This window comes from Stylophora pistillata, chromosome 7 (genome assembly GCF_964205215.1).
Source record: "Stylophora pistillata chromosome 7, jaStyPist1.2, whole genome shotgun sequence".
Lineage (NCBI taxonomy): Eukaryota > Metazoa > Cnidaria > Anthozoa > Scleractinia > Pocilloporidae > Stylophora > Stylophora pistillata.
This window is the reverse complement of record NC_142525.1, coordinates 29,113,217-29,136,584: the sequence shown is the minus strand read 5'-3', so window position 1 is coordinate 29,136,584 and position 23,368 is coordinate 29,113,217. Positions and strand designations below refer to the sequence as shown.

General features: G+C 38.0%; 3 protein-coding genes and 1 pseudogene across 55 annotated transcripts in view; 1 reads left to right on the top strand and 3 right to left on the bottom strand.

Moving 5' to 3' along the window:
* The window catches only part of LOC111320756 (FERM, ARHGEF and pleckstrin domain-containing protein 2-like), a 36,362-nt gene extending 32,817 nt beyond the window's left edge, over positions 1-3,545 (bottom strand). Inside the window, exons 1-2 of the mRNA XM_022923447.2 lie at positions 3,247-3,545; positions 781-885 (exon numbers count right to left, since the gene is read on the bottom strand). Of these exons, the coding sequence (XP_022779182.2) occupies positions 781-885; positions 3,247-3,360 (219 nt within the window). The 5' untranslated portion in view covers positions 3,361-3,545. The remainder of the gene's footprint in view (positions 1-780; positions 886-3,246) is intronic.
* Positions 3,546-4,225: 680 nt separating this feature from the next.
* Positions 4,226-17,829, top strand: LOC111320688 (uncharacterized). 5 transcript variants are annotated; one of them, XM_022923360.2, is made up of 5 exons: positions 4,340-4,653; positions 6,655-6,777; positions 7,611-7,907; positions 9,723-10,310; positions 10,568-10,600. In XM_022923360.2, exons 2-4 carry the CDS (start codon positions 6,690-6,692, stop codon positions 10,307-10,309), a joined length of 972 nt encoding a protein of 323 aa, XP_022779095.2. In that variant the 5' UTR covers positions 4,340-4,653; positions 6,655-6,689; the 3' UTR covers position 10,310; positions 10,568-10,600. The 5 variants fall into 5 exon arrangements, with proteins under 5 accessions (XP_022779091.2, XP_022779095.2, XP_022779092.2 ...); XM_088728416.1 differs by lacking the exon at positions 10,568-10,600 and adding an exon at positions 16,633-17,829 and having other exon boundaries at positions 4,341-4,653; XM_022923356.2 differs by lacking the exons at positions 4,340-4,653; positions 10,568-10,600 and adding an exon at positions 4,226-4,325 and having other exon boundaries at positions 9,723-10,464.
* Positions 11,566-18,055, bottom strand: LOC111320741 (uncharacterized). Of its 49 annotated transcripts, none has more exons than XM_088728417.1 (15): positions 17,997-18,055; positions 17,098-17,180; positions 16,724-16,774; positions 16,051-16,086; positions 15,592-15,627; positions 15,032-15,067; positions 14,807-14,842; positions 14,348-14,383; positions 13,788-13,823; positions 13,563-13,598; positions 13,104-13,139; positions 12,544-12,579; positions 12,083-12,118; positions 11,818-11,878; positions 11,566-11,671 (listed from the first exon to the last, which is right to left on the bottom strand). In XM_088728417.1, exons 2-14 carry the CDS (start codon positions 17,162-17,164, stop codon positions 11,844-11,846), a joined length of 513 nt encoding a protein of 170 aa, XP_088584543.1. In that variant the 5' UTR covers positions 17,165-17,180; positions 17,997-18,055; the 3' UTR covers positions 11,566-11,671; positions 11,818-11,843. The 49 variants fall into 49 exon arrangements, with proteins under 49 accessions (XP_088584543.1, XP_088584544.1, XP_088584545.1 ...); XM_088728418.1 differs by having other exon boundaries at positions 13,572-13,598; XM_088728419.1 differs by having other exon boundaries at positions 14,816-14,842.
* Positions 18,056-21,797: 3,742 nt separating this feature from the next.
* LOC148727387 (uncharacterized) overlaps positions 21,798-23,368 on the bottom strand; it is a 1,866-nt pseudogene continuing 295 nt past the window's right edge.

The window sequence follows — 23,368 nt, the reverse complement described above, 5'->3', positions numbered from 1 at the left end:
ATCCATAATCTACATGCATATCTTATAAGTACAAAGCTTGACTGTTGCCAGACTAATTTTTTTTCCAAAATGATGGAATCTAAATATAAACTTCATGATCACCCAACTAATGAAATTTTAAAACTCAGTTATTCCTTCAGGTGGTATATTGAGATGGAAAACAGTTGTGATTTGCAATGAACCTGTCTGATTATCACTGGAAAAGTTTGTGGAGACCAACTGGTTTCCTCTAGGTGTAAGTCCATGTGCTTAAACAATTCATGGGAAGCCACATGTGTCAAATGTAATTTGTGAAATCAACTCTAATTTGGCAAGTTATTCACGTGTACAATACATTTTCTGAGGCCTTGTTTTCAATTACATTTATATAGGTTTATCTGGACTGAATATTGGAGAATTCTCTAGAAAAAATTTCAATGCCCTGAGCCATTTTAATTCAGATGTGGAGAATAAGATTAGCCCATGCTTCACTACTTTCTTGAGACTAAATTAATGCCTCAAAAATATATTGTACTTTCAGATAATCGAAACAAAGTTCAAGATCTGAACTGCACAACAAAGACAAAGGTCTTTCTAAAATAACACCAAAGTAACTTGAGCTGCATCCTGATGTGGTGGTAAAAAGTAAACAGTTACCTTCTTTAACTAATTTTCTATATGTTATTGTTTCTTAAATTTTGTAACTTTCATTTTCAATTTGATCTTGAGTACCAGAACAGCAGGATGCAATTCTTACCTTGTTTCAAACTTGTTATAGTTTAAATACAAACAGGTACTTACCAAATTATCATTTTTGTCATAAAAACTTAATCCAAAGTATTCACGTTCTTCCAAGTTCAGGTATTCATAGACATTGTCATACAGAGATTTGCCTTTACCTTTTGGCTACAAAAACAAAGGAAAATTGACATTTGACAAAGGACCCAATTAAATGTAAACCTGAACCACAATATACATGAGTGGCCACAATCCACCTGTCTTTACTTTTTGAGACTGTGGTAAACAACAACACTGTTACACTTTTCAATGGAGCATAGTAGCAAGTATTCCAATACACACTTTTTTTAAACATTATAAACATGTTGACATTCACACCCTTACTTCATTCAACCAACACACTTGCCAAACATTTTGGCAGTCACCCAAAACATGTAGACAGATAAAGAGTTATATGTTGGCAATTGTCTCTCCTTTGGGGTTAAATTAATGATGCAATCTCAGGTTTGGAAAACTAAGTCCATAAAATCAAAGGTTGTCTTCCCTTCATAGCACAGACCTCACATCTTGCATTTTAGGGAAAGCTTGCTACAAAAAAACAATACTTTAAGACCTAGCTGAGTGTGTCAAATCAAGTAATTTCTTGCAAATTGCAACAGATAGCATTTTTTTTTTATGCAAATGCATAATCAACTGCCGGCTGTAAAGTATTTGGCAGAGAATACACCAGTGCGACTCTAACTGAAGGGTTAAATATACTAGCATTTGGTTGAGGATACTGGCTTAGGACAGGTTCAAATGCAAGAATGATACATAACCCTAAGTGAAAGTACCAATGAATTAGCACAAGCGAAAAAAAAAAAAAGGCCTGAAGTCATACCATATACATCTGTGTAAACAAACTTCATGTCTAATCGCTTGGTGTTGAGAATTCCGGGTCAAGGAATTTCTAGAATTTACGGCAGTCAAACAACGTTCCATGAAGCCTCAGAAATATCAGCTAGGATTTTAATTATAATTAGCTGCCTCAAAACACCTTAAAGAAAGGCTTAGGATGTAATACGCTGTTTATAGATTCATAATCGTACCGCACAGTTTGGAACTGGAATTTTTTCAACACTGAGGAGAAGAAGCACTTTGCAATTTCGCCAAATGAAATTAAAACTGAAACATCATTGTGTATCTGCAGTTGTAACTCGCTAATGACTTCTTGAATCTAACGCTTTATTGATGGCGATCAAAATTAAACATTGCCAAGAAAAAAAATTAACTATTCATTCTTTGCCGTCCTAATCACAACGAGACGATAAGACAAAAGCAAGAGATGTCCAAAATATACTTAAAGCTGAGATTCTCAATATACCAGTCAACTTCATGAGCACAAATCTTCACGGAATAGGTATGTCCTTGGGGACGCACAATCGCAAATTCTCTACAACATCCCAGCAAGGAACAAACACTAAATTAATGAATCACTCCTATCCAAGTAAATAACCTTTCAAAATCTTCCCTTCATATCGATCTTTGATGGAATGGCTGTCAATGGAAATTATATGCTAAAGTCTGTTCCACTTCGGAAATGATTTATTGAAAATTGTTCCAATAGCAAAAGGCGAAACCGCTACATAATCCACCAAGCATTACTAAAAAAACTATTTGGCGACCGTCATATTTAGATGGAACGGAACGAACTACTAAGCACATAACTCCCGAATGCCCTACAATTTGAATAATCGATGAGAATGGACCGGCAACAGAAATCAAGAACAGTTTATTTTGGACTCCAACTGGAACAAAGAATGGTTTCCGATACAGCGCGAGCTTTTTCCTAATATTTCGTTTTCTCCCATGTATCTCAGAATTTTTTCTTATCCATTCTAGAAGGATCCAATCCTTTAGAAAAGAGTTTGTTTATCGACAATATTTCTGGATTTCGAGAAATGACAATTTCCTGAGAATTCCCTATCTAGGCAAAATCGAACTGAGTGTTTGGATCTGATCGACACAACATTACACTAATTGAACATATTTCAACGGAAAATGAAAGTCTGAATGTTTTATTCGGGTCACAACAAAGTTTAAAAGGCAATCTGAGGTAAAAAATATTGTTGGTAAAATTAAGCACGTGGAGAGCCATTATGTTATATTCACAAAACATTCGGAGCTATCGATATCGAATACTTTAGCGAGCGCTTCATTGATAATGCCAATTTGTGCATATTTTTCAACGACAACAACGGTCGACAAGAAATTTAAGAAATCCTCTCATCAAACTGAAAGCATAGTCGGACGATGAATACCGAAAGTGCACTTTTTACTTCAGCATGAAAAAAAGGAGATAACGGGGAATTTTAGCTTCCCAAGGCAGCTGCTAAGTGTATTTATTATTTCGGGCCGCGAAGCATATCAGAGAATTTCAGAACTTTCAGAACTGATGAACTGCCGACAAAAACAGACAACTTTAAAAATTCTACGAGCATTTCTTGCTCTAGTCTATACTTTCATGGTGGTCAAAGCATAAGCACTCACCTCTATATCAAATTTTACCACGGAATCGTCGAGCATACAAACTTTGACGGTGACTTTCCGACGATTGGAGACTGCACGAGTATCTTGCTCGCCCATGTCATAGCGGCGAGACATTCTAACGCGTTCTGCGCTAAGACGGAGCTCACGAAAGCAGACCAAACCACTCTCCCCCTCCGATGATTAGCGCTTCGATAGCAGACGAATCACGAAGAAATTCACAACTGAAACACCACAACAAAATGTGTCTAAAATTTCCTCCGCGCTAGCACCAACATGGCTTCAAAGGGCCCCGGTGTAATCCTGGTTGTGATTGGTCAAAATAATAGACAATGCTACTCCTGCCAAATATGGTGTCTTAGTGCCCGGAAGTGAGCTTATTTGTGTGGGGTAAATACAATTACTCTAAACATTGGCAGATTTGCAATCTTTCAAAAAACCTCTTAGATGATAACGCCTAAAAATACCTTAAAGACGCTCATAACTTTCATTTCAATCAACTAAGCACAATAGTGAAGCGTTGTTTTCTTGATCAAGCCAAAGATCATGTTCTAAAAGCACATGGGATGCGCGGGGTATTTACTTCCGGTGATGTCATTTTTCTACGCCCGGTATTACATTTTTTAAGTCTAGTTTTATTATTAGGAAAATACACTAATAGCATGGATACTTTTCGTTGTTTCACGAGGTAATGGAAGCAATTATTTGGCTGTGTAAGTACTTATAAGAAGTTACATTTATTTTATATCGATGTTATTAATCCAATTTTTCTCCAGCGGTGTTATTTTCATCACGTGAGGCTTAATTTCAGTATTTGCTTGGTACTTGTTTATTGTAACTAACTTAAAAATTTCATTTCCGGATTACACCGACCACAAAGTCAATGGGTCATAGGTTGGGCGGTTGTGGGAAGTGGTGTGTAGGATTTTTTTAATTGTAAGTCATTCCGTAAGACCGTCCAAAATGTTTTTAATTCCAGCTGATCGATTCCTGATGCGAAGAACGAAAGAACAGAAACGAAGGAAGGGAGAAACTGAAATGGGTAGCGATATAGTGGCGGTCAGTGGTTTTTCAAATCGAAGGTAGTTAGGAATGCTGTCTAACTCTTGCTCTGATTGACTCCAAAAGGACGCAGCTTACTTCAAGTCGTTTTCAACTGAATACGCCCCTTCCTTAACGAAACTCGTTTAAAATGAAGTTCGCTTTCCCACTTCAACCCTGCTGCCGAGTCGGGCCTGAAATTTGAAACTACGGAGGCTTGCGATACTGTGACGTGTTGATATCAGCACCTTACCGCCAACCTTTGACCAATGAATATTATTTTTTCACAACTTTCGAACGGCCGGCTTCTTCGTTTGGTGGTTGCTTTAATTTAGATTCTTAGTCGCTGCTCCTTTCTGGATAGAACTGGTAAGAGTATTTGTTCGATCTACTAAAGCAGATGCTTAATGAAAGTAACTTTCTTTATTTATCAATATACGAAAACTTGGGGAATCCCGTGACCGAGCTGTCGTCCCAAGAAAAACAACATTTGAGCATAAATTTATTAAGATCGAGCTTGTTAGTGTCGTTTCACAACATTTTTGTGGTAAAAATTGACTTTTTTATAAGCTGTATGGTTCACACAGTGTTGTGTTTGCGTTACTTTGTACAAATTGACGATTAAGTGAGCAAAATAACAAATAAAATTTAGACGTTTGGGGTAGGAAGTTGCACGTCACTGCAAGACCAATCACGTATTGTTATGGTAATTCATCCTAGATGGATCGATGAGGGTCCCTTTCACTTTCAAACGATAAATCTTCATTTTCAGCATATGAGAACTAGAACAATTTAGCCTAGGATACAAACATTTAAAAGTGAACCAAGATACGAGAAGGTCCGTAGCCGATTAGCTCTGATTAGGACTAGTCATCATTTATACCTTAGGGGGGTCGTATGACTATGGGGGATCACATGGTTTTCAAGGGGACTCCGGACGGGGGAAGGAGTTCAGACTTCGCCAACAGAGAATCGTAAAGGGAAAACTGTAGGAAATTGACCACCAATTGACTGCCCATAACAGGGATCATCAAAACAAATTATAAAGCATTGTGGGATCAAGTAAATTTTATCGTGACACAGCCAAAGTCCTCTGACCCCCCACCCCCCCTCCCATTCCCCCTCATTCTTCATTACGATGTTTCGTAAAGTTTCAGCTTAATAACCTTTCGTAACTACCTTATTTCACGCTATGAATAAGGACAGAAGACATAGAAAAGAAAACGAATTTGTAGACAGTGAGCGGTCCATGTTGTTTTGAATAGTGATGTCATGTTTTAATTACATTTTACTTTTAGGTAAGGGTCACACACTCTCGCTATTGAACATTGACGCACATCAGCATTCTATCGTAATTTTCTTCCAGTATTACGAATCTGCACAATTTTTTTCTTCTTCTTGAATGAGACGTGACGCCTCACAATTGAGTTTTGAGTCAAGTTTGAACATAAAAACACGTGAAAACTAGGGGGCGGCTGTTGATTGAAAACTACTTTTATGATCTTCAAAGAGCTTGGATGTTGTAAAAACTTTGCTCAAATCGAGAACGGGAAACTCCGAACAGGGAAAGGAACAGGGAATGGAGCAGGGAACAGAGAACGGAACAGGGAATATAGAGAAACAGGGAAAGAGACTCTAGGACCCAAACTACAGTGGTTAGGCCATAACAATTCAAAATGGCGGATGTCAACAATTTGTTTGCGACTTGAGATTTTTCAGCGCTTTTCGTGAAGCTAAGAGCCAAAAATGCTCTTTCAGGAGGTTTTACCTTTAAGAAACCCTTCTATGACGTTAGGAATTGCTATTTTTGATCTGTAAACGAGATTAATTTCATCCGGAACGGCAACGTGGAATGAAACGAGTATGGAACGAAACTTTACTATTGAACCATCAGTTTGTGATTTAGTAATTGCACTTTCTGGTCGCTTGTAGATTTAAAATTTCTCTTTATGAGCTCGCCGACGTTAAAAGCAGGATTTTTTATTTTGTCCTTTTTAAGGCAGTAGGTTTATTCCTGACGATTCAGTCTCTCGTATTCATTACACATTTTTGAGTTTCCTCACAAAAAATACCTTTCGAGTTCTTCGTGCCTGTTAATAATTTCCGGCCCCTTCTTTTAATTTCGTAACTTCTTCAAGAGTCACCGTCTTAAATCTCGACGCCATCTTGGCTCTGATCGAGATACAAGAGATGTTACCATATGGCAATTTTGTAATTTCACATGTGAAGTTAAAAATTAACGCTGAAATTTCGGGCCAAAATCAAGGAGTAATTTGTCACCTATGATATTATAATTAGAATTGTTGTTATTATTATTATTATAATTATTATTATTATTTTTATTATTATTAGTTTTTCTATTTTCTACAGCAGCTGCAACTGACTGCGTTTGAAGGTATACCACAATGCTGTGCGTGAAAGATGTTTGGCCATTTTCAATTATTCTTGTGGTGCTGTTAGTGTTTATACTATCCAATCAAGTTTCTGAAGCCAGTGAGTATATACGTGAAAGGAAAATTCTCCAAAAAGCGGAGTAGCCCATCCCCCAAGGCTGACCCCGTTTCTGCGGCTTGAAGCCACAGGGGAAAGAGATGCCAGTCTGGTGCTGCTCACCCCAATCTTCCCTGTATTTTGTTTAGCCTGCTAGCAAGTTCTCGTGTGGAGTAGGGAAGCCTTTGCCAAGCTTGCTAGCAGGCAATATTTCCACCCACTTATACTTATACAATATGGCCTAGGGCCCACTTGTTTGAAGGCCGATTAGCGTTAACCCAGGGTTAAATTTTAATCCCGGTTTCTGTATTTCTCAGTTCAAAAGCCGTTTTGGGATAACTTTAATAACTTTCCTAGCTTTGAACAACCGCCCCTGGATGGAGAGAGGCTATGTGATACAATAGAACCCTACCAACTTGAACTCCAAAGGTAAACAAAAAAATGGTTCGAGTTAGCGGAGATTTGGGTCAGCTGATAGTGAGTGACTGGAAAAATAATGTGAGGGAAATCAGATCCTGTTTGAGTCAACAGAGTTCGTTAGTGGAGTTCTGCTTTGGTAAAATGTCTTGTGTAAGAACACAGCACAATGACCCAGTCTAGTCTCAAACACAGGCCTCCCAGCACGGACTCAGCATGCTTACCGCTAGTTCATCGTGTCTCCAAACAGGGAGAATAAAAGCACCAATGAAATAAAGAGAATTAAAAGAATAAAATAAATAATAACATACGAATCTTCCTAACGATGCTGAAGGGGGGCTTTTAAAATGCCCCCTCCCTAATCGCTGCAACCCTTCAACTGAAACTGTTTGCTTCTGTTTTGTTTGTTTTGTGTTAAGAAACTCTGAACGAGGCAGTTCATTGCAGACAATGCAGGATGCGGTCACCTTGGCCACCATCATTTTTCGTTGGGAACAGACGTCCAGAGGGTCTCCCCGGTATCAGTCGAGGACAAGAAATTCATCAGTTACTTCCTCAGGATCCCCCTGGGACACACCCTTACTTTATTTCACTGTTTGACACGGACAGAAACATCCCCTTTTATTCCGCATACAAAGTGACTCCCCAACAGGCGCCTTTTATCGGAAAATACAGCAGAAAAGATGTCAGAGGAAGAAACTGGAGGAATCCTCCAGGTGATTCTTTTGTGATAGCTTTATTTTTTTTTTTGTAAGGCTGGTTTTCGACAGTGGTTGCCACCAGTCGTTTAATATCTATGGTCGTTTAGTTCTCAGTCGATTCGTACCCTGTTAGGAGCATTTGTACCAAGTCAGTTTGATCGACTCGTACCCATGCTAATAAGGTATGTTTTCATGATAAGTATGGTTAAAGGATCCCTTCCAACCACAATACATTGCGCGCGCGATATGCGAAATCCGCCATTTTCTCTGCCATCCGGTATTGGACAAGTCGTGAAGTGGAAAGAAATCCTCGTTCATCCGAGTACATTTGCCTCACTGAGGTCTTGAATTTCCTCAATCGCGTTCCAAATTTATTGTTCTTTCTATTTGACTAGTTATTTCTTAATTATTTTTTCTGTTTGGGTGCGCAGGGTATTGTGGTTGGAAGGGATCCTTTAAAGTAAGGTCGTATTTTTTTTAATAACACTTATCTCGCCCGAGTGCTAATAACCCGTTTTTGTTCCGAAAGTCACACGTAAAAACAATAGACTTTTATAGAAAGATGTTTATAACATAACCAAAGTAAAGCGCGCGCTCTGATTGGTCAATTTAGCGTCCCCCATTTGCCCATGCTGACGTGAGCAAATGCAAAGACTATTTTTCCGCGTGCGCTTGATTTTCTGGTCACGTAAGATTTGTTAAATAAAAGGGAGCTCTTTAGCCACAATGTATCAATGTTATGTTATAAAACAAATGGTAAACACCACAGCGTACACTATTGAGTTATGGATGCACTTGGGAGGTTTCCTAAGCACTCAAGAAGCTAGAGTCGCTCTCGGCTATCGCCTCGAGAGACTCTTACGCTTCTTTCGTGCTTAGCAACCTCCCGCGTGCATCCATAACTCAATAGTGTACGCTGTGGTGTTTACCATTTGTTAATTTTCGTCTATTCAAGAGCGTGGGTCAAAGAAAAAATTGCGAGTCCCGATGAGGAATCGAACCTCAAACCTTCGGATTCCGCGCTCCGATGCTCTACCGCTGACCCATAGAGACTTTATAGTGAGCAAGGTCCATTGTCCCACGCTCGTGACTAGACAAAAAACATCTTTCATATTTCTTTATTGAGCTCAAAATTTACCATCTTTCTTATTCTTTACAATAGACTGTTATCTCAAAAATATCACATTTACGATTCGCTAGACAATGACTTAGATGTTATTGTTAAGGTTACAAGTATAAACAGAAGTTAACTTGTATCGTATCTTATTCATCAGACTCTTTACTAACTTATTGTCCGAAACAATCCACATCCGTTCACCGGGGTTTTTTTTTGTCACTGAATTTTTAGACGGGTACTAATTGACCAGAGGGTTGGGTACGAACCGACACAAACTGGGAACTAATCGTCTGAATTTGTTTACGAATCAACTGAATGCAAAATATCTGTGGGTACGAAACGACTAGATACCCGGAATCGTAACCGAAGTTGTGGTAGAGTTGCCGACCGAGTAAGTCGGAAGCGTCATAAACTTGAAGGAATCCGACTTCGCCGGAAGAATCAGAACGGTTCCGTGTTCTTCCTTCTCCGCCATGACTGCAACGTCTATGACCCAGTGAAAACTAGGTTATCAGAGTCGCAGGCAGAAAGCAGAAGAAGCAACCAATCCCGACACTTGTTCATTGGTCATGCGCTGGCTTACGGCACCAACAATCCAATTTTTCCCTGATCACAAGCCACGGAGCTGAAAACTTGTTATTTATTTATTTAATTTTTCTGGTTAATTCACCATCAGCAAGTTGCAAATTACTTAGATTACCTCCCTCTTTCAGGTGTTCCAGGTTTGAAAAACGCCTACAAAGAAGTGATACAACAAGAACCTCTCAGCAGGGGGCACATGAATCCTGTAGCCATAAATACATTTGATAAAAATTTCATGAAGGCTACATTCACCCTCACTAATATAATCCCACAATACATCGCATCTAACAGCGGACCTTGGCAGATTTTTGAGGCGAAAATCCGCCGCTACGCAGCAGATACCTGTGGAACTCGAGCCCGTCGTGGGACTTTGTACTTACTGACCGGAACCTCAGAATATAGCCTTGCAACTAATCTTGAAGAAAACGGAGATCTTCATTCAAAAGTGGTTCACAACGGCGTAAAACTTGCCATTCCCCGAGCTGTCTGGACAGCGGGTTGCTGTGTATGGCAGGAGTCTAACGATACTAGAGTCCAAAGAGCAGAGTCTTTTGCAGTCATGAGTAACAATGCAAAGGATCAAAAAGGGCTAAACCAGACTGAAATGAATGTGTTGGAGTTGGAGAAACACCTTACTCCGTCATACTCGCCATGGGTGGATTTATTCCCCGGGGATCAACTCTGCAGACTACCAGAGAACACTGTAAAGCTGCGATAGGGTAAATTTTGTTTCAGTGCCGTAACCAAGTTGCGATTGAGTATGGTTCTGCATATCTGTTTTAATTGCGTGTTTGCGATTTTATCAACCGTCTCATTAAGATAGTTATTTTTCTTCATACATTTTAAAATGCAAAAGTGGGACTATTTACTCTATCTTAGTGTTGTTTTGTCTCCAAACATGAATTCATTTTTCACATACTGTCATCCTTTACCCGAAAATTAGTCTCTAAGAGGCATTTGTTTTTTCATCCCATAGAGCACAACATGGTCTTTGATGGGAGGTCAATGGGGCCAGTAAGGATTAACAAATGGTAAACACCACAGTGTACACTATTGAGTTATGGATGCACGCGGGAGGTTGCTAAGCACGAGAGAAGCGTAAGAGTCGCTCGAGACGATAGCCGAGAGCGACTCTAGCTTCTTGAGTGCTTAGCAAACCTCCCAAGTGCATCCATAACTCAATAGTGTACGCTGTGGTGTTTACCATTTGTTTTATAACATAACATTGATACATTGTAGCTAAAGAGTTCCCTTTTATTTAACAAATCTTACGCGACCAGAAAAAACAAGCGCGCGCGGAAAAATAGTCTTTGCATTTGCTCACGTCAGCAGCGTACACCCATGGGCAAATGGGGACGCTAAATTGACCAATCAGAGCGCGCGCTTTACTTTGGTTATGTTATAATACTTCTTACGGTGATTTAACATTTCAAAAAAGCAACAAAAGCCTTCGAAAAATAACCTCCAGATGCCCTATAACATTTATGAAAGCTGACACAGTAATTTTCGAAACAACTTATCGACGTTGTGGTGCAAGTAAACAGATCAAAACACATGGTTTATAAACAAAAACTGCTCTGAGTGTTGTAAAAGAAAAATAGGTTCACAGTGCGTATGTGTATCTAGTTCAAATTGCTATGAATTTGTCATTATCTCTTATCGCTCTTGCAAGGTGTCTAGTTGCTACGCACTAGACATAGAAATTGACTAAAGGGCACCATTCTTTGCAGAGATCATTAAGAAATTGGAGAAAGATGAGTAGGACCTTTCTTGGGGTCAGAGTAGCTGAGCTAAATTCGGATTTGGCGGCGCCTGTAATCGACTTTTCAGCATACGTTGAGACTATTTTCAAAGAGTTAGGTTTCTTGGATCCTATAATTTCCCAAGTTATTTTATATGACGGAAGTACAAATCACATAGTTTCCTGAACATACATTCCCTTAAAAATAACATTGCATAGTGAAAGAAAACCACTTCTCTTCAGCAATCAGTCTTTATTACGGTTATGGCAACATTTACTACATAAACATTTCTACTGATCCCTCCTCCAAGCTACTTGCCATGATGTTGACTTTGAATGCTGTAAAACACGAAAAGAAAAGGTTTTTAACACAATTAAGGCCACCTAAGAAGGAGGAGAGAAAAGATTGTCCGTATATCATTGAAAATCTCCGACATCCCTAAGCACTCAATGAGATTCTTGATTGTTTTTAATGTTTTTCTAACCTTGCAAGGTATTATTTGTGATGTACTCAGTACCCTGGACCTTCGCCCGGCATTTCTACTCCTGAAAACAATCAAATAATAATTTAGTAAGCTCAGCTTTGTTATGATTAAAGACTTAGGGAAAAATGCTGATAGTAAAACTTAATGACGTAAGGCACATTGGTGGAAAAAATAATCTTTTGTCTAGAGAGACCTCTTTATTCAAGTTATGAATCATATATTAGTCAACAAGCTATACAAGTGAAAGAGTGGATCGGCAACTAGCCTTTTTCTCCCCTCCTTTCGGCTGGCATTCTTTCAGCTGAAACCGAAAAAAATTAGTAAGCTTAGTTTCGCAACAATCGAAGTCTTGTGTAGACAAATGTTGAAAGCAAACTTAGGGGAATGAGGCAAAGCAGAGGAATGATCAAAGACTTGTGGACAAATATTGTTCAAGTTGTTGATTAAAAGTCAACAAACTATTTTAGAGAACAAGTGGATCGACATTGAACCTTTTTCTATTCTCCGTTCAGGTGACATTCCTTCACCCGAAAACAATTAACGAATAACTTTACAGGCTCAGTTTCGCAATTAACGGAGGCTTATGGACGATTTCTGAAAGCAAAACTTACCAGCGCTAGGCTCGGTGATGAAAACAATTATTCATAGTCTAAACAGAACTCTTTATCAAACTAATTGATTATTGGTCAACGGGTCTGCAAGTGAACATGGGAATCGACAACGAACCTTTTTCTCCCCTTCTTATGGCCCTTAGTCCTTGAGCTGGAAACAATCAAATAATAATTTTGTAAGCTTAATTTCGAAATGATCAGACTTATGAACAAATGCTGCTAACAAAACTTAAAGGCATATGGAAGAAAGGACGAACAAAATTATCTATTGTCTAAACAGACCTGTTTTATTCAAGTCATTAAGTATTGATAAATGGGTTTACAAGTAAACATGGGGATCAACAAGGTCCTTGAGCTGAAAACAATCAAATTATTTATTCAAGTTATAAATTCTTAGTCAACAAACTATGCAAGTGAACAAATGGGTTGATAATGAACCTTTTTCTCCTCTACTTTCGACTGGCATTCCTTTGCCCGAAAACAATCATATGGTAAATTAACCAGCTTAGTTTCAGAATGATCAAAGACTTGTGAACGAATTCTGGTAACAAAACTTAATAGCATGAGTCGTGGCAACGAAAATATTTTCTATCCTCTGTCTTAAAAGACCCCTTTATTCAAGTCATTAATCACTGGTCAACGGATCTGCAAGTGAACATGGGGTCGACCACAAACCTTTTTCTCCCCTTCTTTCGGCCGGCATTCCTTCACCTAAAGACATTCAAATAACGATTTAGTAAGTCTACTTCCGCCATGATCAAAGATATCTGGAGAAAATTTGGTAGCAAAACTTGAAAGCCTAAGGAACAATGGAAAAAACGATCTATTGGGTTAGCAAACCATTTTATTTTACGTATTAATTTTGGTAGGCCGGCTATATAGGTATACAAGTGGACCAACAATGAACCTTCGGCCCCCATTTTTTCACCTTAAAGAAAAAAACACAAAATAATAATTTAGTGAGCTTGCTTTCGCAATTTTCAAATACTTGTGGAAAAAGGTTGATAGCAAAACGTAGAGGCCTGAGGAACAGTGAAAGAAAATTATCTATTTTCTAAACAGACCAATTTATCCAAGTTATAGATTATATTGGTCAACAAGCTATGCAAGTGAACAAATGGGTCGATAATAAACCTTGTGCACCTCTTCTTTCGGCCGGCATTTCTTCACCTGAAAACAACCAAATTATGATTTAGTAAGCTTTGTTTCGTAACGATCGAACACTTTCTGAAAGCAAAACTTACCAGCGCTAGGCTCGGTGATGAAAACAATTATTCATAGTCTAAACAGAACTCTTTATCAAACTAATTGATTATTGGTCAACGGGTCTGCAAGTGAACATGGGAATCGACAACGAACCTTTCTCTCCCCTTCTTATGGCCCTTAGTCCTTGAGCTGGAAACAATCAAATAATAATTTTGTAAGCTTAATTTCGAAATGATCAGACTTATGAACAAATGCTGCTAACAAAACTCAAAGGCATATGGAAGAAAGGACGAACAAAATTATCTATTGTCTAAACAGACCTGTTTTATTCAAGTCATTAAGTATTGATAAATGGGTCTACAAGTAAACATGGGGATCAACAAGGTCCTTGAGCTGAAAACAATCAAATTATTTATTCAAGTTATAAATTCTTAGTCAACAAACTATGCAAGTGAACAAATGGGTTGATAATGAACCTTTTTCTCCCCTACTTTCGACTGGCATTCCTTTGCCCGAAAACAATCATATGGTAAATTAACCAGCTTAGTTTCAGAATGATCAAAGACTTGTGAACGAATTCTGCTAACAAAACTTAATAGCATGAGTCATGGCAACGAAAATATTTTCTATCCTCTGTCTTAAAAGACCCCTTTATTCAAGTCATTAATCACTGGTCAACGGATCTGCAAGTGAACATGGGGTCGACCACAAACCTTTTTCTCCCCTTCTTTCGGCCGGCATTCCTTCACCTAAAGATATTCAAATAACGATTTAGTAAGTCTACTTCCGCCATGATCAAAGATATCTGGAGAAAATTTGGTAGCAAAACTTGAAAGCCTAAGGAACAATGGAAAAAACGATCTATTGGGTTAGCAAACCATTTTATTTTACGTATTAATTTTGGTAGGCCGGCTATATAGGTATACAAGTGGACCAACAATGAACCTTCGGCCCCCATTTTTTCGCCTTAAAGAAAAAAACACAAAATAATAATTTAGTGAGCTTGCTTTCGCAATTTTCAAATACTTGTGGAAAAAGGTTGATAGCAAAACGTAGAGGCCTGAGGAACAGTGAAAGAAAATTATCTATTTTCTAAACAGACCAATTTATCCAAGTTATAGATTATATTGGTCAACAAGCTATGCAAGTGAACAAATAGATCGATAATAAACCTTGTGTACCTCTTCTTTCGGCCGGCATTTCTTCACCTGAAAACAACCAAATTATGATTTAGTAAGCTTTGTTTCGTAACGATTGAACACTTTCTGAAAGCAAAACTTACCAGCACTAGGCTCTGTGATGAAAACAATTATTCATAGTCTAAACAGAACTCTTTATCAAACTAATTGATTATTGGTCAACGGGTCTGCAAGTGAACATGGGAATCGACAACGAACCTTTTTCTCCCCTTCTTATGGCCCTTAGTCCTTGAGCTGGAAACAATCAAATAATAATTTTGTAAGCTTAATTTCGAAATGATCAGACTTATGAACAAATGCTGCTAACAAAACTTAAAGGCATGTGGAAGAAAGGACGAACAAAATTATCTATTGTCTAAACAGACCTGTTTTATTCAAGTCATTAAGTATTGATAAATGGGTCTACAAGTAAACATGGGGATCAACAAGGTCCTTGAGCTGAAAACAATCAAATTATTTATTCAAGTTATAAATTCTTAGTCAACAAACTATGCAAGTGAACAAATGGGTTGATAATGAACCTTTTTCTCCCCTACTTTCGACTGGCATTCCTTTGCCCGAAAACAATCATATGGTAAATTAACCAGCTTAGTTTCAGAATGATCAAAGACTTGTGAACGAATTCTGGTAACAGAACTTAATAGCATGAGTCGTGGCAACGAAAATATTTTCTATCCTCTGTCTTAAAAGACCCCTTTATTCAAGTCATTAATCACTGGTCAACGGATCTGCAAGTGAACATGGGGTCGACCACAAACCTTTTTCTCCCCTTCTTTCGGCCGGCATTCCTTCACCTAAAGATATTCAAATAACGATTTAGTAAGTCTACTTCCGCCATGATCAAAGATATCTGGAGAAAATTTGGTAGCAAAACTTGAAAGCCTAAGGAACAATGGAAAAAACGATCTATTGGGTTAGCAAACCATTTTATTTTACGTATTAATTTTGGTAGGCCGGCTATATAGGTATACAAGTGGACCAACAATGAACCTTCAGCCCCCATTTTTTCGCCTTAAAGAAAAAAACACAAAATAATAATTTAGTGAGCTTGCTTTCGCAATTTTCAAATACTTGTGGACAAGGGTTGATAGAAAAACGTAGAGGCCTGAGGAACAATGAAAGAAAATTATCTATTTTCTAAACAGACCAATTTATCCAAGTTATAGATTATATTGGTCAACAAGCTATGCAAGTGAACAAATGGGTCGATAATAAACCTTGTGCACCTCTTCTTTCGGCCGGCATTTCTTCACCTGAAAACAACCAAATTATGATTTAGTAAGCTTTGTTTCGCAACGATCGAACACTTGCGTGAACATAAATTGAAAAAAAACTTAAGGCATGAGGTACTGTGGAACAAAAAATGATATATTGTCTTAACAGACATCTTTATTCAAGCTATAGATTACATTAGTCAACAAGTTCTGCCAGATTATAAGTGGGTTGATAATGAGCCTTTTTCCGTTCCCCTTCTTTCGGTTTGAAAAACTTAAAGGTCTAATACACATCAAAAAAATAAAAGAGAAAAATTGATCCATTGTTTAAACAGACATCTTTATTCGAGTCATTAAGTCATAACGTAGCTTCATTCTCTGCCTTTAAAAGCACACACAACCCACAATTCCTCTATTCGCTCCAAAGAAGGGCTAACGCTCGAAACGTCAGCTTTTGTAATCGTTACGGTTGCCAATTTACCACTTCAACTTTGTTGATATATCCAAATTATTTCATTAATCATGTAGTTGTTTATTAATTGAAATTTTGATTTTAATTTTTGCTTATTTTTCTTGATTTCACAGGTTAAACCTGACCCTTTCTAAGTGCCTTGAGATGGAAATGCTTAAATAATTTTAAAACGAGTAGCGAAAACAATTGATCTGATCCAGCAACCTTTCAATCGTCGGAGTCCTGACTCTTCTCGCCTAGCCTCAATTTTGTCAGCTGAAAAGAGGCAGATTAGAATAAACAAACTTTAGCAATAGAATAATCTAAGACCTGCAGATGAATTTGCTAACTTTGTTTTAAGACCACCAGATTTCCAATCTTAAATTTCTACTCAGAACGTTTGCTTTTTAATTATCTCTCCCTTCACATATTTCCTTTTCACTCACTTATGGGAATTTAGCGTTTTTGAAAAATAGCATCCTTCACCAGGTAACTCTGTCTATTTTCATTATCTTCTTGCTAGAAAATGTATTAATATTGTAGAAAAAATTTAGAAGTCATTCACTTCTGGGAACTAATGAGATGAGAAGTTCTTTTACCTGTTACAAAGAAGTCCATGACGCACATGGCCACGATACAAAGCACCAAAACTGTGGATATCTTCATTTTTATCTAACTTTCGCTGTTTGAAAAAAAAAAAAAACCAAAACGAGCGAAATTACTGTGTGCGGTGGGTGTTCCGTAGGGAGGGTAGTAAGCTTTAATTTGCTAACAAGTTGTTTAAATCAGAGGAAAGAAAATATAAAAATTCTGATATTTCACAAATGTCGCCACATCGTTTAATCTATCTTGTTGATATGGATACACATTTGAGATTATGATATGCGCGGACGTTATGTAGCCATGGCTTCTCATTTCCAAAATTAAAAGACCAGTCCTTAGATCAGAATCATCTTGATAAGCAATGTAATACGTAAATACTGGAAAAAGTTAGTCATTCACGGCGCAAGTTGGCATTCGCCAACGCCACTTGTCTTCTACACTTCTATGTCCAAAGACTGACAGCTGGTTTTGTTTTTTTAAACTACTCCAAGAGAACAACGGGGAAGCAAAGTACCACTGAACTAACAAATGTCGTTTAAAACAGGGCAGTCAGATGATCAAGCTGAAAACTCAGAAATTTCACGGGCTTTTAAAAATTGTCAAATTATAAAAGTAAGATACTCTTGTGTTATTAATTGAGGCGTGTCTTGATAAGCGGACCGATTTCAACAACAGCTAGTAGTACTGGGGAGGGTGGTTTTAGCCAATAAAATTTGCTATTGAAGTAACTTTACGCCTTAATTTGTAATCAAGAGTTCAGCTCTGGATATACATGGCCACGATACAAAGCACCAAAACTGTGGATATCTTCATTTTTATCTAACTTTCGCTGTTTGAAAAAAAAAGTTTATCAAGTTTGGAAGAACAACCACATGGAATGAAGGAAGCTACTTACTTTGCACGCCTTGTCACACGGTTCTGCAAGCCTCTCAAACTTTCCAAGCAGCTTAGACGAGAAAGAGTAACTTATGGTCAGGCAAGGATGTTTTCAGCTTTTTATGTGATTTCAAATGCAAAACAAAGTTATCATATTTGAAAAGTGCTCGAGGCGAGGCATAAGAAGCTAACTTGTTTATACCCTAGTCACGATCACACCTCAGTGACCAGAAAGGGTGATATCTTGATTTTTGTATCAGGATATCGTTGACCATGATAAAAAGGAAGAATCTAGTATATTTAGAAAAGTTTTTAATGCTGTTATTAACACATGATTTCAAAAAGTCAAGTCTAAGATGTAACTAATAGAAACACTTACTGTCGCTGCAAACAGTTGTTTTGCCAGTGGTCAAATGACGTAAGTTAAAAGTCTAGTAATTTCAAATGCAAAACAATTATTTTTGAAAAGTGCTTGAGGCCAGGCATAAGAATCAAACTTGTTTATACCATAGTCACTGTGGGATTTAGACTGCCGGTTTGAAAGCTCATCTTTCAAACCGGCAGTCTAAATCCCACAGGTATCAACGAACGCCTTTCATTCCACTAATTTATTTGTGTTTTTCTCGTTGCCATGTTCCCACCCATAACGTAGCTCCATTTTCTGCCTTTAAAAGCACACACAACCCACAATTCCTCTATTCACTCCGACAAAGGGCTAACGCTCGAAACGTCAGCTTTTGTAATCGTTACGGTGGCCAATTTACCATTTCAACTTTGTTGATATATCCAAATTATTTCGTTACCCCCACCGATGCAGCCCCAAACAGTCTCTTTAGAAACTATCAGCCTTTATTTATTCGAGGGAGACTTCTGGTATCCCATCTATATCTATATCAAAGGAACAAATGTAATACCCATAGGCGTATGAATGAACTTTTTTAAATTCGTCTAACCTCTGGCAACACAACTGTTTACTTTGGCAAAGATGATTGTTCAGCTTTGGTTGGACCTTGTTCCGTGTCGTATACACCAGATAACGTACCAATCAAGTTTATTTTAACATGATGGTCATGTAAAATTGCACTTTCTGTTCAGTTGAGAGGACAGAGATCCTAATATTATCGCAAGGAAACCTGTGTTTCTTGCTTTTTAGCCTCAAGTGTTCCTCCAAAATGGATAACGATATTCAACTGATTCTAAACTGAAAGTGGTATGAACGGACATGGGTGGAAATGACTTTTATGATTGCGTTTTTATAATTACATGTATGCATCTGTGTGCTGACGGATTTCTATAGCTTAGTATTAAGATGATGATGTATCTGCTGTAGAGATATTACATACTTTTTAGCTAATACAGAATATCGAGTAAAGAAAAAGAACAGTTTCACTCCCCTTGTCGGCTAAACGATGATTTCCATACACGACCTCACCACAGGCATACTTTTCCCACTTAATGAAAAATAACCAACTCTGAAACCATTGTAAAGTAAAATGGAAAGATGAAATTTTGTAGAAAACTAAAATACGATGTAGTTAAGATCTAAGAAGAGAAGAGAAGCTACGAACTTTCGTTTCACAGGGGCGCAAAATATGGTTTAACATCATTATTTTTTTCTTGAACATTTGCCGAAATTCAACCAGAAAAAGCAGGTTGTGCTTCAAGTACAGTTAGTTTGCTTATATTCAGGTGTCCTTGTTAGTTATTTGATTTGATAGAAGTCAACGCTCTAAATTGTCCAAATTAAAATTGTCGCTCCATTATTTGATCTATTCTATTGCCACGAAGTTACGAGCGAGAAAGTGACATGCGCAGACGTTATTCACCGTTGTCGACGTGGCCCTATTTCTCATTTTTCATAAGACGTGTCTCGATAAGCGTTCTGTAACTTACAGAGCGAGCTACAGGCGAAAAAATACTCCAGCGGTGAAGGATAACGAACGAGTGAGAGACATCATCAAAATTTAAACATAAATTAAAAGTCATGGTCACGCGCAGCCAGTTCTATGCTTAATGTATATTGAATATCAATCCACATTCTAGAGAAACGCTTGAGGCAAGGAAGTGGGCAAACTCAGGGTGCCTTGGATAACCATCAGTTACTCACCTTTTTTAGGATCACTGTTCACTCAACCGCGCAAAAATGTAATTTGACTTGACTATTATTTTAAAATAACTTTGATTGGTGCGAACTGACGTATTCGACTAACCTAAGATCCAGCCGCGGCATCTATCGTCTTTGTTGATGTAAACAATTGTATCGCTTAAGGCTAGATGACTTTCAAAAACAATGAATTAATGCTCTATAATGTTGTAGAGCTCCTTCATCAAAATACAATATTCTTTCATGCGTCTTACCTTATACTTGCCACTTGCGTTTTTACAACTACATTCAACTAGGTAATAATGGTAACCGAATCTATGAACATGTTTATTAAACTCTCCGCTAACGTTTTTATCGTTTATTTGATTAAACAATATACTTTAATTTGAAGACCGCCTCCCGGTCAGCTCAATTGGTTAGAGCGCTGGACTGTTGTGCGGGAGGTCGAGGTCGATGGTTCGAGCCCCGGCCGGACCAACACTCAAGGTCTTAAAATAACTTAGGAGAATGCGCTACCTTTCTATAATATCAAGAAATGGATAGACATTCTAGTCTTCTCGGATAAGGACGAATAAACCGTAGGTCCCGTCTTCTGGATCTAGTAATTAGTTAACATGGTTAGGCAGGGGACGTTAAAGAACCCACTCACGAGATTACTGTGATGTGGTCTGGCCTGTTTACTGGGAATTGGGGGAGGGGGCATCGTTAAATAAGTTTCCTTCGATTGTTTGTAAACTGCTGATGCAGTCTGGCCAAAGTCCCCCGAAAAGTATTGTGATGCGCATTTGATCATATCCACATGTTAATATGCGCAATATAAATATTAAATTATTACTATTATTATCAAATCGACTTTTTACAAGGAAAATGGTCTTTGTATGGGGTGCTTGTTTTATATTTATGGAACTTTTCCTCAAGCAGTTCTTACGTGTACTTGATCTTTGCATCTGGAGCTGTAACGTTGTTTTTAATTTCAGTTGAAATGTCTAATTAAGCGGACCGTATCTTTTAAATATATTTTTTAATGATTTGGAGATTTTTTTGTAATGGTTGCCCTGTGCTTTTTGAATATGCCGATGATTCCACTATTCTTTCGCCTATCACTAGGAATAGTGACTCGTCTGCCGACTTAGTAGGACAGTTCTTAACATGGTGTAAAGACAATAGAATGGTCTGCAACCCTTGCAAATGTAAAGAGCTGGTTGTTAGAAAGAAAAATCATAATGTACTCTACTCTCCAATTAATAATATTCCCCAATGTAATAGCTTCGTTTTACTAGGAGTAACTTTACAGAGTGACGGAAAATTTGATGAGCATGTAAGAACTAAGCTTGTCAAAGCAAACAAGTGTTTACACGTCCTACGAACATTGAGAAAGGAACATTACTCTCAGGCAGAGATTGATCATCTTTTTATATCCATTGTTTTGCCTAATTTTAGCTATGCACTTCCAGTCTATGGGGCATCTGAGTCCGATCTTACAGTTGTACAAAGTTTTTTAGACCGATGTCATAAACGCCGTTTTATCTGATTTCCAGTTTTTATCAAGAACCTTTTAAATAAACAAGACCGAAACATTTTGAAGAAACTAAAATCAACGGATTGCCACCCCCTGAAAGACATCATTCCTGTCCAAAAGACATATGTACATAATCTTAGGAAAAAAGGCTGCGCACACCTGAAAATTAATACACAGCGCTTGATGAACACCTTTGTAAATAGGTTGATATTTAAGCTCCATTTATTTTAATGACATACTTTTTAATTCATAATATGTATGTAGATTTCTGTTGTAGTTTTTCCGAATTCATTGTAACATAAGATATGTAGTTTTATCTTATGATGGAATAAAGACTTTATTTTTTATTTATTTGTTTTTTTAATTGAAATTTGCATAATACACATTGTCAGAGGGAAAATTAGGGTTTCTCTCAAACTGAAGTAACCTGAAAATGATTCACGCTATCCCTATAAGAGTATACATTTTCCTATACTTTCATAAACAATGATTTTAGATATTTAATACTACACCATCTTTGCATTGAAAGTGTATAAAAAAATAAAAAAATCCTGTAAGTTACAATTCTCCTTTTAAGGAAAAATATCCCTAACCCAAACTACATAATTATATGGCTATGAATAATAAAATCATAATGTGCTGTTTAGGTAGTCTATATCTTACTTTAAGTCTCTTGACAAAGGAAATGCAAAGTCTTTAAAAGTTCAACGCAAAAGAATAATAAGAAAAATTTACTATAAAAATAATAAAAATAATCTACAACAGATGAGTTTAAGGAAGTCTTGCTCGACCCGCCTCTACTTCCAGATCCCTTTCTTTAATGTCTAAGTTCCTCCTTCTCGGGGTTCTAGATCCCTTTAGACATAGGAGCGCGGTCCGCAAAATTGCAAAGGACACTTTCGCTCTGACCCATGAAACTGTTGTGGCGTAGCTCTCTTGCTTTTTTGCAGATAATAGCTCGGCTAATCTTGAGTGGTACCTCAGGCATTCGTCAGCCATCCCCCCCGTCGTTGTAAATACCAGTGTGGTGAAAGTGCCTTGCTCTACTTCTGTTACACGGGAGTTATATTTTCGCCTCTTTTCATTTTCATGAATCCTGTAAATCTGCTTTGGGCTAAGATCTCTGTATGAGTCTGCATTGGGATGACACACCCTTATTTCGAAAAAAGCAGCCCTGTGTCGCTCCCAGAAACCCCTACAGTGGACGTCGAGGCGTGCGTCTGGGGCTTGATTAGTCCCTCTGGGAAATTCTTCGCCTGCAATAGGATGTAAAGCCGGTTCCACCTGCTCATCGTGACAAACCATGTCGAGCAGCTCGGCCTGAAGATCGCGTATTTCATTGTGACGCTGAATGACTAAGCCTCCACGCTGGCAGATCATCGCGTGATCCACTGTAAACAACCTCCCACAAACGCATACTGATGGATTATCGGGTATTGGCCAATCATATCAAAGCCTCACAGCGTCCCGAAATTCCCGCTTGTTGAGATCAAAATCCATGTCTTTGAGAGGAATAACTGTAAGCCAGTTGGATGCGCCTTTTTCGCAGGCCAGGTCTACGGCTCTCTGTGTCTCGTCTGTTAATAAGGCCTTCACCTCCTCAAGCTTTTCTTTTAGTCTATCATCCTTTTCTTTCCCGGTGACGTATACCAGTCGTTGTACCTCGGCCTCTTCTGGGGTCTCATGGGATTGCGCCTCTATTTTGCTTACAAGTGGAGCGCTTACCCTAACAGATGCTGAATACTCCGCATGCGCAGTATCAGATGGA

Excerpts from the sequence above, each read along its gene's own strand:
- LOC111320688 (XM_088728416.1), top strand. The coding sequence starts at position 6,690 with ATGCTGTGCGTGAAAGATGTTTGGCCATTTTCAATTATTCTTGTGGTG. Across the intron at positions 6,778-7,610 it reads CAATCAAGTTTCTGAAGCCA|AAACTCTGAACGAGGCAGTT; the intron begins GTGAGTATATAC and ends TTTTGTGTTAAG. Across the intron at positions 7,908-9,722 it reads AAACTGGAGGAATCCTCCAG|GTGTTCCAGGTTTGAAAAAC; the intron begins GTGATTCTTTTG and ends TCCCTCTTTCAG.
- LOC111320741 (XM_088728417.1), bottom strand. The coding sequence starts at position 17,164 with ATGAAGATATCCACAGTTTTGGTGCTTTGTATCGTGGCCATGTGCGTC. Across the intron at positions 13,824-14,347 it reads CGAAAGAAGGGGAGAAAAAG|CTCAAGGACTAAGGGCCATA; the intron begins GTTTGTGGTCGA and ends GATTGTTTCCAG. Across the intron at positions 12,580-13,103 it reads CGAAAGAAGGGGAGAAAAAG|CTCAAGGACTAAGGGCCATA; the intron begins GTTTGTGGTCGA and ends GATTGTTTCCAG.